Here is a 20,256-nt window from a genome sequence, read left to right on the forward strand (position 1 = left end):
CAGGACCAGTCAGATACAGTGCGATATAGGAACTCTAAACCTGGGGTGCAGATCTGCAACAATATATACAAAAATAATCATTTACAATTATGCCCTGTAAGACTTAGTACAATCATATTTACATTTGAAACAACACACGGGACCTACTAACACACTAAAGATTCTAACAACTTCACACCACCAAGTGACCCTTATAACCCATACAGGTTGAAATGTGATCCTAGGTTTGTAAGACAAGGTGAGAAAAATCTTTTCCATGCTAAAGAACGATCTTAAGGTCTAAAGGCGATGGCACAGAAATGCATAGATAAGGTACCTTTCAAAGAGACAAGATGCGGATATATCGTCACTTTTCAAAATTGTTGAGGACCTGTCACGCGATCTATTGTGAGAAGGAGGTGAATATTAATCCTCCTAGCCAACTAAAAGCAGGGCAGGTGTACTTACTGGTAATGGGCGGGAGTATTACAACAACAATTACCTGGTCTATTGTACGAGGAGAAGGGGCCAGATTTCTGCTACTTTATTAATGTAGTGATATGAACAGCTGTTTGCTGAAAAGTATAACAACAGAGAAAAGGGATTTTTTGCTATTGAGCACTATGCAAATATCGTTGCAGTAAGAAAAGAATTAATTACCAGCGTACTCTTTACCTGTAAAATGTGTAAGTAGTCGCTAACAGGCAGGAGGCGGCTGACTGTAATCTTTAAATTCGCCTTGTCTATAGCTAGAGATGTGGAGGGGACGCCACCTCTGAGGGAAGACAATTAGAAATATGTCACATCGGCGCCCCTTCAGGATTGGATGTGCAATCCATTATTTTTGAAACACAACTAGGCCTACTTACTTTCAAATGTCTATCCGTAGCTATTCCGATGTCACAACCGTCTAAAAGTACGATATATCTTTAGAATGCCCACACCTAGAAGAAAAGCATTCATACATTATAATACGGCAGCACTGTCTCACAGATGATGTCAATACTATGGCCGTAACTCACGTACAATTCTACACCAGCATATGCTGCGTTCCTATTGTCGACATGCCGGAATGCAGTTGGTCCTGACAAAGCATTCTAAAGTTTCTAGTTACCTATATCTACACTATGACCCCCTTAGAGAAAGGAGTCTTCAGATGAAGTGGTTATCAATAATTTGTATAGTAGTAACATCAGTACATTCCTATACATGTGCACTAAACGTGCTAACCAAAAAGCATTTGCTTTTATAGATCCATAAAATTTCCTTAACTGGTTTGTGTCCTAGCCTTTGGACGGAGCGGAATACAACCCCAACAGATATCTGAAGTTGGAGTGATCGTATTTTAACAGGAATGTCCAGTTGAAGGCTTCATCAAATGGTATTCCTAGATAATTAAAATTAGGAACCTTGGCTACCTCTTTCCCTGAGATTATATATTTCCATGATTTAGCATATTTGGAGACACATTTCACAACAACTGATTTAATGAGGTATGTCTTCAGATCCAGATCAGGCATAAAAGTGTTAAAAGCTCCCAATAAAATCTGTAGACCATTGATTGTTCTATCTACTAAAACTATGCCATCCGCATGTAAAAGAACTGATATGGCATGGGAACTTATCTTAGGCACGTCTTTTCCTCTCTTACACAGACCATTAATATAAAAAAAAGGGGGTGCTAAAACACACCCTTGCCATACACCACCGTCACAAGAATTTATTTTAGATAAGTAACCTTCTGTACTGTACCAGATCCTGGCAGTTGTTTCCAGCGTAGTAGCTGAATGATGGCCCTATTGTAAGCCATGCCTTCCTTGATATTCCATAGCTTGAGCCGTTGCACAGAATCAAAGACACAGACGAGATCCATGAAAGCTTGGTGTATGGATTCTCTACATCCATGGTCTTGGTCAGGTTAGGTTGACTCTGGTCAGGCAGAGAGAGGGTCATGACTCTTCCACTGGTATTTTCCATTTGCTGGGTCTGTAATTCACAACATCACCCCCTTTTCCAAAGGCATGTAGCTCAAGCATCCTAATTCCAATGTGCATTGAAACACTGGTTCCACTGTACAGACGTGGAGCACGTCATTGGCTGTACTTTTGAAGCAGGTGCAAGGACTGTTTCTTAACCTCTGTTGTGGTCCCTAATGTCATCTTCAATATTTATTTTTTCACAGCAGATGAATACTCGGAAGACATTGCCCAATTTGCGAACAGCTGGTCTGTACAAACCCCGGATGAATCGGGCTGTGTAGCTACTTTGTCAGAATTTCCAAGTCCATGTCCAAACAAAGAATTACACGAGGTAAGTGTATCAATATTGCTTGTTAACAGTCGAAATGTAAGATTGTGCTTTTAAAATGTTGCTTTTTTGTCAGTTGCTATACTTGCTGTTTCTAGTAAAAGGACAGACAAAAGTTAGTTTGTGTGTCACACACTTACCGTCCTGAGAGCTGTTGTTTGTGGTACAAGAGATGAGACTGTAGACAGTGGCAGCACCTGTACATGGGGTATAAATTCTGTTTAAAGTTTGGCCCTTGGCTCCAGAGTAGCAATTGATGCTCTGGCACTGAGCATCATGTGGCCTGTAGCTGTGTCACCAGAGTCTTGTGAAGAAAGATGAAGCCTGAGCAGGCCATCCGATGTGTGCCACGTGCCCATTTCAATTCACTGGCACCCATGATGGGAAGCTTGCTTCTCTCTTGCATGCCTTCCCTTGATTCCTGCCTCTTCTAGATCTAAATGGGTCCTCCAACTTTGTAGGAATTTAGGAATTAGAAATTTCAGGGAGGTTTTTAGGCTTCTAAAGTATGATACACACCTGGTTTTTGTTGCTACTATAACAACATTTCTTTTTGCAATGTGGTGTAAACGCAGAAGTTTAGTGAAAAGCTAGGGTTGTGACTTGAAATGGTGCTGCCTTATCTAATAATGTTTCCCTAGATTTTAAATGTTATTCATTGATGCTCACTTTTTAAACCATGCTTTTTAGTTTATTTATATTTTTTAATGAATTGTGCCATTTGATGACATCCTCCGATATGTTGCTATATACTGCCCTTAATCAACATATCCGCCCATGCTTAATGTATACTATGATTCAATAATTCGAAGGAGTGAGAATCTCTTCTCACTGCCATCTACTTGTTACCTGAGATTTAAATGTAAAAAGTATTATTATTTGTTCCTACTTCCCACTTTCTCTTAATTTTAGTATGCTATTTTATGATGTACCATTTAAAATGTTATATTATTGTGTTTTTATGGCAGTAATTGCCGAAATAAAGTTCTTCTTGACTTGACTCCTGCCTCTTCTCTCCTGCAGTATATAAAATTATCCGTGGCCAGTTTTCCCGGTAATTTTGGTGCCCAATGCCCTCAACCTGTTTTACCTGAAAAGATTAATAAGTGCAAACCAGAACTGTATACATGCACAGTGCTAATCTATTTGCAAGGGCTTTGTTTTTCTTTAAAAAAAATAATTGCAACCCGGAAAGTGATCAATGCATCAGGCGCGTGTAAAATGAGGACTGTATTGTTCTGTCCCTGCAAATCATCGCCCTTCTGCTCACTTATTTCCGGTACAAGCCCAGATAGAAACTATGCTGGGACAAGGAAAGCACCAGCACCGTGACATCTCCACACCAGGGAAACTTGCAGGCTGAGGGAGCCAATGACCCCTCTCACAAAGAGGACGGGAATCCTTTCACATTGTGGAGGTCACCTTCCTGCCAGGTGCACCTTTGCTTCATTCTTAATGATCATTCACAGTCATCTTTTTTCCAATGGGGCCTTGAGTTTCTCATTCCTACATGTTAAAAACATCCATCTGTTTGCAGGACAGAGCTCATATAAAATTGTCCTGTTGTGTCTTCACAGGTCAGGCACAAGTCAGCCAACCTCTGGTCACTTGCTGACAGTCCCACGGGCTTGAGCCTGTCAAAATCAAGCTGCGTGGGCCAGACGGTCTCTGCCACTCACCCTCAGAGAAGGGGGCCTTCTTTCCAAAGCCAGATTACTTGTCAATAGAATGGCAACCTTATTCAATGCGCCTATTCCTAAGTGTAGGGACAGTCGAGGCAGCCTTGTAGCGGTGGATCAGGAGCCAGCTTTTCCTGTACATTTGGGGTACATTTTAAAGGAACTCCATCACATTTTTTGTACATAGATGCTCAGGGTCACTTCCAATATACAGACATTTAGCTGAAGTGGGTGGACATTTCTAGAAAACACGAATGTGTTGCATATAATGGTTACATATTATGGTTAAGCAGAAGCTTGTAAGTTTCATATCCTGTTCTCACTGAACACAGCATGGTCGCCCATTCAGCATAATCATATTTCATTTTTAAAAATTATTTATTAATGTCTTAAAAGTTGAAGCTTTGGCGTAAGAAAAGTGTTTTGATATGTCCAATAGGTTCAGCTTTGAGTGCTGAACGGATCCATTCGTTCGTTGCTTTTTTTTCTGTCGATCTGGTTTTCTAGATGTTTTTTTATTTATAGATAGTGGATTGGATAACAGTCTGGGATCTAAAACTATAATGCTAGGTACTGTGTTTTGACCAGTACATTCCACAACAAGGGAAGATTATATAGCACATCAGACTACAATAGAATAGTAAAATAACCAGAGCAACAAACCAACACAATGCAATAATTCAAAATGCATCAATAATAAACCAATCCAAAAGCCAAACACGTCACATTGTTGTGATGTGTTGATCTCGTGTTGTGATGTGTGTTAATCTATTGTGGGTTAGAGTTGGTGCATTATTGCATTGTGTTAGGACGTCAGCTTGGATTTCTTGTTCGTTTAGTTTATCAATAAAGATGTGCCAGGATTTTAAAAAAAAATCTTTTGGCGTGTTTAGGAAGGAGGAGCATTTGCGATGTGTATGCTTTCATACAGGGTCTGATCAAACTGGGACAGAAAATAAAAGTGCCCCCATTAATGGTTCAAGGTTCAAACAAGCTTTATTCGATTTCAAAAATCAAAATCATAAAAGCACATAATATAAAACACATTTTACAATGTACACAATCGATAAAAAACTTGATCAAAGATCCTTAATGTCACAAGTGTCGCAGTTAAAAGTATAAATTCATATAGTTTATGGAAGGCCCATATCACCTGCAAATTACTTACAAACATTTATACAATTAAGACAAATTATATTACTAAAACATCACATTGTGTTCCGAAATTTAATCGCAAGTTTCAAAAATCTGGATACTGCATGAATGACGTGATCTTCTTCTAACTGTTGCAGCTTAACAAAGGCTAATGTACAAGTTCGAATCCCCCATGCCCTGAGGACAGGTAACAAAAAAGCCCTTCGAGGTGGCTGATAAAATTTACAAAAGAGCACTCAATGGATGTTCGATTGATAAGAGGTGTCATCACAGGGGCATACGAGTTTGTCCATGGACCAATTGTTACAAAGGGGGAAAGTAATCAGACGAAAAAAAGTGCCAAGCCTAAAGCGAGTCAACAGAATACGAACGTAGGGGCTTGACACAGAGAAAAGATACTTTTGTAGCCCCTCGTGAGAGGTAATTTGCTGATATCTAAGAATGTTTTTTTTCCCTTTTTCAAAACGCCACCTAGCACTCGCTAAGTGGTCAAGAACCATCTTTTTCAGCGAGCCTCTCGATACCACCTCCATACTAGTTGGTCTGGCAAAGAATTCCGGGTGTCTTATCTCATTAAGCATATTTCTTACATAGGATAGCCATTTGATATTGGCTACTCCATCGAGGGAAAGACAATCGTTAATTAAATCTCTATTTAATGAGGTCTCACGTGTAACCCAAACCTTGTGCCAGAGGAGTATGGGGGAAATCCTTATGATGTCTGAGATGTATGGGAGACCAGCTTCTATGTGTAACATGTACGTGGAAGTAGATTTGGGAACACCCAGTAGATGGCAAATGAACTGATTTTCGCAGCATTGTATCGTCTGGGCGTTTTCCGTCCCCCACAGACCAGCACCGTATGTAGCTGTTGAAACACATTTAGCTTTGTATATGTGTATTAGTTCTTTAGCTGGTTTTCCCCCTAATTTGGCCGCAAAATTACTCAAGGCTCCAATGGTGCGTGTGAAAGCTAATTGTCTAGCGGTGACTGCTGCTTGCCAACTTCCCCTCCTGTCGAAATTTACGCCTAGGTAAGAGAACCTATCCGTGGTTTCAATTCTGTTATCATCGAGGAAAATTGGACAGGGCACCCTCTTTGTCCCTTGCCCACAGGACATTGTATAGGTTTTTGATAGGTCAACTCTTAGGCCTCTGTCCCTCATAAAAATGGTGAATTTATCCACGGTCCTCTGTAGCGCTAATCTAATCCGCGACATTAAAGCCGCGTCGTCGGCGTATAATAATATTGGTACTGGGGACCCGCTAATAGTGGGGTAATCATGCTGTGAGCCCCTGATATATTGTCCGACGGAATTGACATATAGGGTGAATAATAGGGATGCTAAAATGCACCCCTGTCTGACCCCCCTTGGTATAGGGAATTTGTTTGAGCACTCCCCCATACGGCCATACCTCACCCTTGCTCCTGCACCCCTGTATAGTTCTTTAATAAAGGCCAGAATTTGACTATCAATGCCCATATCACTGAGTATTTCCCATAATAATCCATGATCGGAACTTAGATCGATAAAGGTGATAAAAAGTTTTCCGCTCTTTGCCTGAGTATATTTAGAGATAAGGAGGGCCAAGTATAAACACTGTTCCACGGTCCCTTTGCCTGATCTGAAACCATACTGTAGGTTTGAGATGACATGGTTTTCCTCCCCCCATCCGGCCTGCCACCTTCATCAATGCGTCCAAGAGTGAGATTGGCCGGTAGCAGGTGGGGTCATCCCTGTCCCCTTTTTTAAAGATGGGGACGACTATGGCATCAGGCCAGGAGGATATAAAGCCATGTTGATTAGCCTTGTTTAACACGTTCGTAATCATGGGGGCCCAAAGGTCTAACTCTGCCTTATAAACGTCGATCGGGACACCGTCCGGGCTCGGTGCCTTGCTCGATGGACTATCTTTTATAGCTTTGGTCACCTCCTGGCAGCTAAAAGTTATGTCAAGGGGAAATGGGCTAGGCTGGTTAGAGTCGTTAAGACTAGCCGTCCTGTCGCTGGGGCATTCACGGTGTCGCCGGGAGTGGCTCTATCATAAAGATGTTTAAAATGAGTCACCCAGGTATCCCCAGTTATCGCTATATCTATAAAATCAGCCTCTTGGCTTTGTAAGTAGGGGGCATTTACCACCTACCAAAAGGCCGTGTTATCTCTACTATGTGATGCCTCTTTTAAGGCCATCCAAGCTTCTCTCTTCAGTGTGGCTTTTCTGGTCCTAATCGTCTTTAAATACGTCTTTCTGGCTTGCCGAATAAGCTCAGGGTTTCTTGGTATTGCCTGCAGAATCTTTTTAAGGGCTGTTAATGCTTTAGTAAACTTGCGGTCAAACCACCTGTGAGCTTTATTTGGCTCAGCCGGTGTTCTCTGGTCAGTAAGGTTTTTGCGGTAACTTGTATTTTAGAAAAGGAGGCCATAACTTTTTCTGGGTCCTCATCTTGTGCCAGGCAAGTGGACATATCTTCAAAAGATATCGAGAGTAATTTTCTCAGAAAACCTAGTGGCTCCACCTTGTCCAATTTAATTGTATAGCCATTTTTAGATGCCAATTTAATCTTTGGTATATAAAGTGAATTATCCACTACGGTTCGTCTGTGCCCTTTGATTTTTAGTGTAAAGGATAAAGGGTAGTGGTCGCTAAACAGGGCCTGACCCGTTTCCCAAGTTACTATTAACCCAGCATGGGCTGTGGATATTAGTGTGATGTCAATAAAAGTTGGCTGGAACAAAATACTCGGACTACATAGCTCATTTACAAAGGACAAATTAAAATGAAAGAGGACATTATTAAGGGTACTGCCAAGTTTCGTGTGGGTGAAGTGAGTGGGACTAACTTCCCTATGCTCAGTTAGGCTGCAAATGCCCGTGGAGCAGTGAGGGCAGATAGTACAGTTGAAATCCCCCACCTAGATCATAACCTTCTCTCCTAGGGACTGATCCTTTAGAGTAGTTAAGGTAGACAAGAGCTTATTAATTATGATCTCTATCATGTGAGGTGGCACATTATTGTAAAAATTTACTATGATCATATTGTTTAAATGGCCCCAATTAATCATCAGGATGTGATAGAAATCGGTGGTCAGAAACTTGAGTACTTTAATGTCCCATCTGTTGTGGAGACATATGTGCTCAAACCCCCTCTGTTTCGTCCCTGTACGATTGGAACCCTATTATATGTAGTTCCTATATTGACCAGGTTTACTGAAAGCAGATTATACTGTGTTCAGTGACAAAGTCTAACCAGGGTTGCTGGGACACTTTACTTGCCAAACCAGCGACGTTCCACGAGAGAAGGCTGTGGGTAGAATCCATCCGCTTAAGGCGTATGGTCTCTCGGGTAAGGCTTTCTCTGTCTCCCTTAAGTGAAAAAGGGGCCGTTGGGGCCTGAGGTTCTAATAAAAATTGTGGCGCCATGAGCATATCAACCGCTGGAGTCACTCCCTATTGGTGTCTAACTGCTACTGCCTTCTCCCGGCAACGTCGTTTAAGTACTTTGAGTCCCCTTCCAACTTCAGCGTTACATTCCTCATTTGCTGATTTGACACCGTTACACTGTGGGCGGCGGAGTAACAGATTTTAATGGATACTCCGCCGAAACAGTATTCAGATGTCAATCTAGATCATCCAACCCCGAAAAAACGGTATAACGGTTAGCCAAAGGATTTGGCCAATAAAGGGTGTGAGGGAGTTGCTGTATACTGTCACCCCGGTGGTTAATGGGCCTTTCTACGTGCCTGGATACAGGATAAGTAAGTCTCTGTTGGTTTATGTTCATAGGATGAGGAGCGTGGGCAGTATGTTTAGATTTAGTAGAAAAACACGGGGTCCATAAGGAGTCATCAAAGACTGAGGATAAAAGTAGCTCAGGACTCGAGACGATATGCCTCTACCTCCCCCGCTCCAGATACCAATCAGCGATATGGGTTACCACCCTCCGATCTCTCAAATTAATATTAATTACGTCCCCATTAATGTCTTTGGGTCTCTGTCCCACCCAAGCTAGTCTTCTCACGTGCGCTATTTCTCCATCTATGTTGGGGGGGAGTGGCCTATTGTGTCTGAGCCAGTGGACTACTTTGTTCTTTAATTCTAAGTAGCCTTCCCTCTTCCCTTCTGTGAGCTCTGGGACCCCCGTAAGCACTATGATGTATGGGGCCGCCTCTGGAGGCAAGTCTATGTGACATACTATTCTTTTTGTGGCCTTATCTAAGGGGGGGGGTCTTGTCGGAGGTTACATCATTAATGAGTGGTTGTGCTTTAGGAGTGTGGCTGGCTGGTCCTCTACCCCTTATCTCCTTGGCCCCAGTTACTTCTTTCTCAGCCACCTTACTAGGCTTTTTAGAGCAGGATGGAGTATCCCCTATGGTAGGATTGGTGTTGGGCTTCAGCCCACCGCACGTTTGATTAGGTTTATGGGCTGCTAGATCCTTTAAAAGTTTAGTATTTAATATGGTTACTTCCTCTAAGGTATTCAGATGGTCTCCCATCCTTTTTACCCTCTCAAATAATGGAAGAAGTAAGGATCTAACTAGATTGTGATGTATTCCTATAGGTTCTGTATCGATCCCCCTATTCCTGACCCTATTCTGGTTAACGAGTTAACTAGCAGCCATCCCATGATGCAGAAACCGTTATCTGATTACGCCAGACCACGGCACAGGAGCGCGTTATCTGATTAGGTCATAACGCTTGCCATCTAATTAGGCAAGCAATATTCCTCCAGCCCCTGATAAGGCATACGGAGTTCTCAAAACAAATCAAACCTATGACAACCTGGGAAAAACCCTGCGGCCATTGTTTTGATTTCACCGAGAACTTCAGTAAAAGAATGCGCTAACGACCAGCTCGTATGACATCCTTATTGACGTATCTATATCCATCCTTACGTCAATCTCGGCACCTTACAGGTATAAATATTACCGATATTGCCTTAAGCAAACACACGCGGTGGTGACGAGATCGGAGCAGCGAGACTTGCCGAAGCCCAGCAGAGAGCGAAGCCCACTAGCTGCCCCGCCTTCCTGACGCGCTGAGAACGAGACGCTGCCTTTCTCCTGCCGAGAAATCCAGCTCCGGCGCTTCCGAGCAGCCCTCGCAGGCAGCTTGGAATATCGAGACCTCAGACGAGAGATACTATCCCTCATCCATCCTAGACCTCAGGTACGGAACTGAATAACCCCTTGCAGAGAATTCTTGAATCAGTCACTTGGCAAAACAAACTAAACTTAAACTACTACTTTCTATCCCCGCCCACGTATTAGGCTTAGGTCAGGTACACCGGGGTAGGCGTGGTTAGAAACACCAGTTGAGTACGATTAGTCAAATGTTTATATGTATGTATCTATTTTATCCATTTTAAACCACCATATGGCTTAGAAACCATATAAATGTTTTTACAGTATTATTTTATACTTCTGCTTTTATTGTATGCACTTTACTTAACCATAAGTATTGCAATAATATCGATTCATTTCTCTTGTACGAGAAGAGAGTCTGATCAATAAATAACATCTTTTATTGAACACGCCCGTCTCTTCCTTTTCTCTACAATCTGGTGAAACTAAGAATGCACGTACTGACTGAGTAAAATAAGTTGTCTTTTGTTTTCACACGACTCTAGAGATACACTCTTGATTAGGGGAGAGCAAAGTTGTCATGTTCTATGGTTGTCAGAAACTAAATCCCTTCTTGTCTATCCAGGGAGGTTCAACTCCTCCTTGTCTATTCGAGAAAGTTTCTAGTGAACTCTGAGCTAGCTGGCAAACCCAAAACTTTAAGTCTAATATCGACAGTAGAAGACCTAGTTAACGTCTGGTCTAGGTCTATACTATTGGAGGTATTATTCCAATGCGCAGAGCCTATTGGGATAATAGGAACTACACTACATGGCGCCCAACGTGTTTGGATAGGCGATAAAACTAACGCAAGACCTTAGAGTAACTCAGTCGTGCTTTTTCACTCAGACCCCTTTTTCCCATAATACTCCAAAGACGTCTGGAGTGGGTGAGAGGTAAAATCCGCCAAACCTCGCAGGAGGGAACTCCTATGTATGGTTCTTGGTTCAATCAACGTTGAAGGATACACTGTTCCAAAATATTGTGCATCTCATCTTTGTTTCCACAAGAAACCTGATCTGCAAACAAACAGAATAACCATCCTGACAGTAAAATGCCAGACAGTGATGATGAAAGAGAGAGAGCTAGAGTAGCAGCTGAAGTAATAGCAGCTGATAATACTATGCAAGAAGCAGACCCGGATATAATACTCATCCCGGTCAACATAAGAAGATCTATAACGTTAAAACTTATAGAAAATGGACTGACACCAAGAGGTGGTACAGTCATATTCGTAATTGAGGCACACGAATATCGGCAGACAGAGGTATTCTATTCATGGATAAACTTTCCAGCAGCAAATGCTGTAACAAAGGAGTTCCACTGTTATAAAACAGAGGAACCACCGGATACCTACACTCCTTTCGAGGAAGTGGAAGTACCACTCAAATTCCAAGAGCATCTGCTCTTGTTTAATGGCGCCCTAAAACATAATAACCACATCACCAGGCTCGGTCCACTAGGTAGACCAGGAGCAATGTGGCCGGTCCTAGCCGGATACACACCACATCCAGACATCGAAAGAATGTCTGCAGCAGATGTTTTAGTCCAACTAAAACAATTAATTAAAATACTAGTCCAATATGTAATGCGGACTTCAACCATCCAACCTGTAGTTAAAATTCCACAGCTGACCCCACATCAGGGGAACACAAATAAAATTACACCACAGAACATACAGTCCTGCCTAGGTAAAGTACCAGCTAAACGGGAACAAATACCATTCTGGTTAGCACAAAAAATCACCCAAATAGAGGCGGTGTTTCCAGACACCACCCCTGTGGATAAACACAGGATTCTGACTATCTGTCTTCCAATGGGAATCGCACCACACGTGGAGGACTGTGACACTTGGGGTACAGTCTTTGCTTCCATTTACACAAAAACACATGGAGTTCCATCCATGTTCGTAATACCAGATGTGCTAAAACAAATTCAAGACGAATACGGTCCAGAACCCGCTTTAACTCTTGGTATGAAATTACTAAAAGACTTCAAGAACGTCTCGGCAATATTACTAGCCAACATAAAAGGAGAAGCAGCGAATGTGGCGATCCGCCAGAGGTTAAAAGAGACAGATATAGCAGACCAACCAGCTGAAATTGCCAGAATTATAGAAAAATCCTATGAAGAACTAGGTAGAGATAGTTTGGGCGGAATACCAGTGAAACCCCAACTAAATGAAAGTCCTGAAAAAATATTTATTAAAAATAATCTAAACAGTCAAAAGAAGAACTGGGATGGAAACAAACAATCCAATCTAAAAGAAAAGAGATTCCAGTCCAGAGGAAGGTCTCCTCGTCGGAGAGAAAGATCTCCGGACCAAGGACCCAAGTCTCCCCAAAGGGAGCCCTCTGTGAAAAAATACAACCTTAGAAATAGGGATAACATAAAGAAACCTGATAGATATCAAGATTTTGATACACGTCCCTCTCAATCTTTTCAGACTTCCTCGCAGAAATCGGAAAGAAGAGGACGATCGGAAACCAGGGAAGGGCACGCCAAGTCCAAAGACAAGGAACCTGCTCATCCAAATAAAAAATTACAGTTTCCAAAAAAGAAGGTAGCCAGTATTAAAGTATTCAACAATGCCGAGAATACTGAGGACACAGCTGAAAAACGGAGAGTGGGCTCAGACAATGCTAGACAGCGCAGCAGAAGTGAGCATAGCACGCAAAGTCCTTATGAATCATCTGGAGACAGTGGACACGAATGAATACATTCAGGTGGAAACTGCAGACACCAGAGTTAGCAAACCTCACAAAATATATGAAATAACTTTACGTATAGAAGGGGATAAGACTAGAAAAATAAGGGGCCTTTTTTGGGATAATCTCTCCAAGGGCTATGACATCCTTCTAGCTGAAAAAGATTGGCCACCAGAGTTCGTCAGGGAGTGCCCACATGGCGAAGAAATAATTATGCCTGCCTTCTCAAATCATATTCCAATTCATAAAAAATATACACTTGCAAGAAAGTGGGCAGTAGCTCAGGCTCCTGCTTTATATAAAAATCATGTAGGATGGGATGAGGACTCTCCTCCTCACAAAATCCAGTTAAAATCACAACCTACTGCACAAAGGCAGTATCCAATCAAGCAAGAAGCTAAAAAACAGGTAAAAGAAATACTAGATCCACTAGAATACCAGGGGGTGATTGAAACTTGCACCTCACAAATGAACAACCCTTTGTTTCCTGTCTCCAAACCAGACAATTCATATCGTCTAGTTTTGGATTACAGACACCTTAACTCGTGTTGCAAAACTTTTGCAGTACAAAACTCGCATAGTGCTGCACTAATGAATAACATAGTGCGCAAAAAATATAAAACAACATTAGACATCTCTAATGGATTCTTTTGTCAAAATATAGCACCAGAGAGCAGATACTTATCAGCGTTCTCAATAAATGGCGCTCAAAAAGAATTCTGTCGGTTACCCCAGGGGTACAAGAACAGCCCAGGAGTATTCTCAGAGAGGGTAACAGAGTTACTACAAACATATGATGACGAAGCATTATCTTATGTCGATGACATATACCTAACAGATGATGACTTGGATACTCACTTGAAGAGAGTGAACACCATAATACTTGGGTTCGCAGCAGAGGGTTACAAATTCAACTTTAAAAAATCTAGAATTGCCCATCTAACAGTCCTGTTCTTAGGATATGAATTATCAAGTGAAGGCAAAAGCCTGGCTGACAATTTCCTAGAGAAATGTGCCGTACTCCAAGCACCTAGAACACTAAAAAACCTACAGTCAATTCTAGGCTTCCTAAATTTCGGAAGAACATACATTGCAAATTACGCAGAAAGGGTCAAACCCCTTTATGATCTAATAAAACCAGATTTAAAAAAATCAAATTGGACTCAAAAACACACAGAAATTCTGAGATCCTTACATACAGATATGTTAATTAAAACAAAATTAGAAACACGTGATAACACACGCAACCTTGTGATTCGAGTCATCCCAGGAAGATGCGGATTCACATACCTGACCTCGAATGAGGGAGAAAAGGTACCAATTGCATTCAAATCGCACTTGTACACTAAAGCTGAAATGAAATTTAGCCCAACGGAAAAAATTCTTACTGCAACACAGACAGCTATAGCAAAAGAACGAGCCCTTTCACAAGGTAAACGAATAATAATCGTTACACCGATACCAGCCCTAGAGGCTGTAACAAAAGCAAGCATACCGAATGCTAAAGCGCTCCATCCGAGATGGATACAATGGGCTAATTCTCTTGCTGCAACAGACGTGGCATACGAATTTGATCCTAACTTAAAAACACAAGAGTTTCTCCAATATGAATTCGAATGTCCGACGCCGACCGAAATTCTGCCTCTAGAACATTACAGCTGTATAATATATACAGACGGATCAGCACAACCCGCAGTAGGAGGTAAACAAGCTTACAGTGCTGCGTGTGCGATTGTAAAAGGTCGCTGGCATGATGGGAAATTCAAACCAGCGGTCACTAAAACACAATCTCTAGGAGATTGTACAGCTCAGCGAGCAGAACTACTAGCATTCAAGATGGCGCTTGAAAATACCGATCGAGAATTCCCCACACTCATAGTGTGTGATTCGTATTATTGCGTTCAGTCTTACAATGAATACTTACAGATCTGGCTTCAGAATGGTTTTAAGGATGCAAAAGGAGGCACAATCAAGCATAAAATGCTTTGGGAACAAGTAGTTCTTTTACAAAAGGAACTACCAAAGACTCACGTGATACATACACTGAGTCATCAACGTGATGGCGTTCACGTTGCAGGGAATTCATTGGCTGATGAGGCCGCGAAGGCAGCTGTGCAAACGGCTTCCGTAGCTGCCATCACTCGGTCAAAAACAAAAATAGACAGCGATATATTACAAGCTGTCAGCGCTACAGTAAAAGATGCGATAGAAACACTCCCGAAAGGCTTTCCAGTGAAGTACTCATACATAACTGATGCAAATAACGTTCCATTTGCTCGAATCCCTGGAGTGGGGGATAGAGTAATTCCAAACATGGAACATAGGTTAGGACTCATCATAGCGGCACACGAAGGACTTGCTTCTGTACATGCTGGCGTCTCAGCCACAGTATCGTTATTAAAACAGAGATACTAGTGGCCACAAATGAGAAGACAAACCAGGAACTATGTTCTAGAATGTGAAATATGTCAAAAAATGAAAGTATCAACAGTGAGACGACCAGCACAGACGCCCCTTCTAATCTCGGATAAACCATTAGCCTGTGTTTACCTGGACCACTGTGGTCCCTTACAAAGGGATGGTAACTATAAATATATCTTGGTCACAGTGGATTCATGCACGAGATTCATATGGATGTGGCCCCAGCGAACGGCTGACGCCAGAACTGTTATAAAAGATTTGCGAGTCTTTATCGGCACATACGCAATTGGCATGCTGCATTCGGACCAGGGTCCTGCTTTTAGCTCTAGAGCTTATAAGGAGGCCATGGTCAGCATGGGCGTTACATTGCGGTATTCTTGTCCATTTCATCCCGAGGGAAACGGAATTGTTGAAAGAAAAAACCGTGACATAAAGCAATCTATAACAGCAAAGGTATTAGGTTCGGGAGCTGGGTGGGTCAAACATCTAATAAGTGTCCAACGTAGTCTAAACAACTTGCCAAGAAATTCTCTGAGGGGATTCAGTCCGTACGAATTACTGTTTGGAACTAGGATGCTAGTCTTAGATCTTGACAGTCAGACTTCAGTGGTAAAAGAAAAAAGCTTTGATATCAAAGATCGTTTGGCTATTTTACAGGACTTAAACGAAACAAGAAAAGACCTGAGCAACATAAAGTTGAAACAGCAGCCAACAACCACTGAAGAACCACCACCTGTCCCAGCAAGACCTGTCTGGATTCCAAAAGTCGGGGATCTAGTCAGAGAAAAGATCGCGGTAAAGAAGGAATTTGGGCCTTCTTACAGAAAAGCAGTTCCTGTCTTGTCCATCAACGGGACAAGATCAGTTGTACTACCGCCGCTTGCTGGTAAAAAGGAGAACCGAGTTGTATCCATCGACCTGGTAAAACCACAATCATGTGGCCGATAACAAACAGTAGGCCAAGTGGACTCCCGATAAGTAGTAGAACACCAAGGTTTGCTACAAGTACAGAGGTGCTAACTAAAAGGCTAATCACATTCGAAACGCCTACAGAACAACGACAAGGACTATGCAACAATGCAATGGAACTCACACCTCTGAAAACCCAAATAAAAACATTTAGTAGAGACACACCAACCTACAATGAAGTAACAAATGAATATGCTGAAGCTGCAAGAAACATTAATCCTGAAGCAATTGGAACAATAGACAGAACGGCATCCGGCTACTTCATCAACTTTGAAGATTCTTCTGAAGATCTAAGTGAATCAAAGACACAGCCATCAACAAAAACTTTTAAAGATAAAGCTAAGGAACTTTTGAAACAGCTGAAAGAAACCTATCTGATTTCTCCGTGGATTGAATTTTGGGTGTCCTTTGGTGTATTTATCCTGATACTTTGGCTCATCATGATACTATGTTTGGGACGCTTCATTGAGGGAAAATATGCTAAAATGGACACAGCAAGCCAGAAAATCAACTTGATCCTCAAGCCACACACGTCTTCACACGTCAAGAAAAGAGAACTTTCTTCAGTCAATTTCACAGCCAATCCTATACCGGGTGGGGTAGCATGGGACAATACTGACTATGAAATGTATGGTCCGGTAGAAATCCTCAAATATCCACACCAAATCAAGATCTCGTTGAGTGACTTTGTAAAACCAAACTCATTTGCTGATGATTGGGACTTTGAAAGTATTAATAACATGATGTCTGATCTAGTGATGTCTGCTAAATTTACCAAACATGATTATTTGCAGGGTTCATCTAATTATGATAGTATGTACTGCTACAACCACTATGGTAACCATTTTTTACATAAATCAGCACAACCTAGAAATGTTTTAAATTATAATCAATGGGAACATTGTGCAACCCCTCCAAAAGGAAGCTCAAGAACCTTTTATGACAAATATTCATACTTTTCAGGGTTCAATACAAGTAATGCTGAAACATTTTATTTCAAATTGTCAAATAAGACAGGAACAAAAACCATGCTTACAAACACAAAATTGATATATTCGGACTCATTTTTTGAACAAATGAATACATTTGGTTTTGATTATTGGGACAAAAATGTTGAAGTGAAAAGTGTTTGGGGTACAAAAGAATGGCAAGTACAAGGTATAGAATCATTGTTTAGAGCCTGCATGATCCCAGAACAAATTATATTCTTGAATGAAACTATTCAACAAACTACCTGTCTTGGATTAGCCAAAATCAAAGACTTAAATAAACCGTCTATTCCAAAACCAACAATGAACAGCAATAACTCTGCAGATGAAGAGATAGACGTAAACTATGTATTAAACCAAAACAGAACAAATCCTGATTGGAAACAATGGTTGATCTGGCCAACAGATACTAATAACTGTCAAGACAGATTCCTGAACAAAACACAGGGGTTCAAATTGACCAGGCCAGACCCTAGACATTCCCAAAGACAACACCCAGGGATAATCACCACCTACAGTGTGGGCAAACTCTGCCTTCAATGGCTAAAAACTTCCACACTGACAGAAATTAAGCAACACCTAACTTTACTTACTGATGGTGCTGACTTGCGTGATTTCATTATGGGACCACGCAAACAGCGTCAAAAACGCTTCATAGCAGCCTCTATATATGCAGCTTACAACGAGGCCTGGAAGATAACTCAAATTGAGACAGCAGAAAGTATACGGGAAATTGACCGTATTAATTTGGAAAAATCGCTTTCTGTAGTGGACAATGGGTTAATGACTCTGTCCTCCAGAATCTTTTCATTGGACAGCATTGTGTCATCAGCAATCGACATAATATCGCAAGACTTACTGTTATTACAACACGGTCAGTCTCAATTGCGTTCTATTGTACAGCTTGGCTGGACGTTACAAAATCTGCGTTCAGGCTATGTGCCTTGGCGTTTAATCAACACAACAAAGGGTGCTGATTATACAATCCTGAGCATTGAGAAACTCGAGAGATTACCATTGACAATGTCAGAACGACCTGTCATTGAATGGATAATACATGGGATAATTAATATTCCGATATCTACTTTCAGGTTTCAATACTGCCAAAAATATATACAGGCTGGCATGTACGAAAAATTGGGAAAAGGGTACATTAAGACAACATGGAACTTGCCCTATTCACATGCATGTGTCAGTAATAAAGGACAGAAAGTGTTTCTTAGTGGCAATAATTGTACGATGTCACTAAGCGGTACACTTCTGTGTAATGGAATTAGTTTGCATGGAGCCTGTGAAGGGAACTCAAATAACCTTTTCTGTCACCAGCTAGGCACACCTGCAACAGAGATAGAACCATTCTTTAAAAGACTCTATAACGGGAGTTACTTTCTAATTGTGGATCGCAGATGTTGTAGTCTACTGCCCGGCGTTCCTTATCTCGTTAGTACGACTGCGAAGGTCATGTGCTGTGGACGCTTATTGTTCCCCAGTTCATTTACAGACAGGGAGGCAAGGGCATGGCCTCACTTGAAAATTACTTCTATTCGAGTTGATACTTTAAGCAGAATGAAAACAGTGCTTCTTCAGACGCCGACCAGGCTCACGTCATCAAAAGAAACGTATGATCTCCTAGTCGCAAGGACGACTGCAGAGATTCACTCATTGTTATCAACTAATTCCCCCATACATTTCGCAGAAATCCTGAATGAAATCTTAAATATTTCTGATACCAGTGGAGTCTCAAATGTATTTAAGACTGTATTTTCGATGGCATTAACACCATTTAAAGCCATACTGGGTATTTTTCCAGACTTCGTCCATTCGATTTTTGGAGGAGTTCCCCTCATTTTGGGACTAATTGCAGGAATCCTATTCTTAGTCCTTATATTTCGTTATGGCAAACCATGTCACAGACAAAACACCTGCGACAAGGGAAGAAACAATCCGAGCCATTGGATACCGGGACCGGATATCAAAAATCCTGGGACTAACCCGGCTTAGAGACCTGAACATGACTTGGTTTCTTTCATTTCGACCGATATGGCAAAGATGTGTTTTACCTGTATTAAGGTGCATGCTGTGCGGAGAAGAATGCGTGTTGGACACCTGTCTGACGCTACAATCGGATGCGCCAATGGATGCAGAAACATTGTTGGGTCCGGTAAAGGCTCATGCATTGTGCTGCCCTCAACGGCTGCCAATCCTGATGACGGCATTCGTGGAAACTTCACCACTACGATTGAGGGGTAGTGAAGATCAAGATGAAAGCAGCATCGATCAGGTACAACCTTCTGTCAGCAATACTAATCAAAACGTCAATGGAGACAATCATGCACATGAATGCATGGTTACATCCTTTTCCGAATTAGTGGAACTATCACAGGAAGCTGTTGACAGCTTTTTCAGCAGTCTCAACGATATGATGTTCTCACCAGAGCAGAAATAATGACTCTTGAACAAGCTAGCACACGGCGTTCCCGACACCTTGAATTTGGCCTTCAACTTTAATAATAAAGTAGCAAGATCGACTTTTCCTCCAGTTCACGGACAGCAATTTTTTAGCAGCCCCAAAATATTTTTGTTACATTTTACGGGACACTTTTCTTCTGCTTAAAGGGAGAACTATTCTTAGAGAACTAATTTCTATTTTTAGAAACTTCATAGACATTAGCTGCCCGCTGGTATGTTTATAAATATTTTTGAACTGTGATGAAGTGGTCTCGAACTTTTCTTCTGTATTAAGAGCCATTTCATGTGTAATTCTAATATTCAATTACTAATAATGTATACATATGCGTGATTATTTTAGCATTATTCTACTGCTTGAGTGCATAGAGTACATATGACTATTTTTTTCCCCGTATGTTACATAATTTCAAAATGCATTATGTGTATTTTGGGGTGGTAAGGTATACACGATAATCTAC

The 20,256-nt window shown here is 41.5% G+C and overlaps 1 protein-coding gene across 1 annotated transcript in view; it reads left to right on the top strand.

Moving 5' to 3' along the window:
* Positions 1 to 20,256, top strand: part of OTOGL (otogelin like) — a 1,067,300-nt gene that overhangs the window by 92,859 nt on the left and 954,185 nt on the right. Inside the window, exon 7 of the mRNA XM_078649280.1 lies at positions 2,165 to 2,289. Coding sequence (XP_078505406.1) covers positions 2,165 to 2,289 — 125 coding nt within the window. The remainder of the gene's footprint in view (positions 1 to 2,164; positions 2,290 to 20,256) is intronic.

The sequence above is a fragment of the Lissotriton helveticus genome, chromosome 1_1, assembly GCF_964261635.1.
Source record: "Lissotriton helveticus chromosome 1_1, aLisHel1.1, whole genome shotgun sequence".
In the NCBI taxonomy this organism is placed as follows: domain Eukaryota; kingdom Metazoa; phylum Chordata; class Amphibia; order Caudata; family Salamandridae; genus Lissotriton; species Lissotriton helveticus.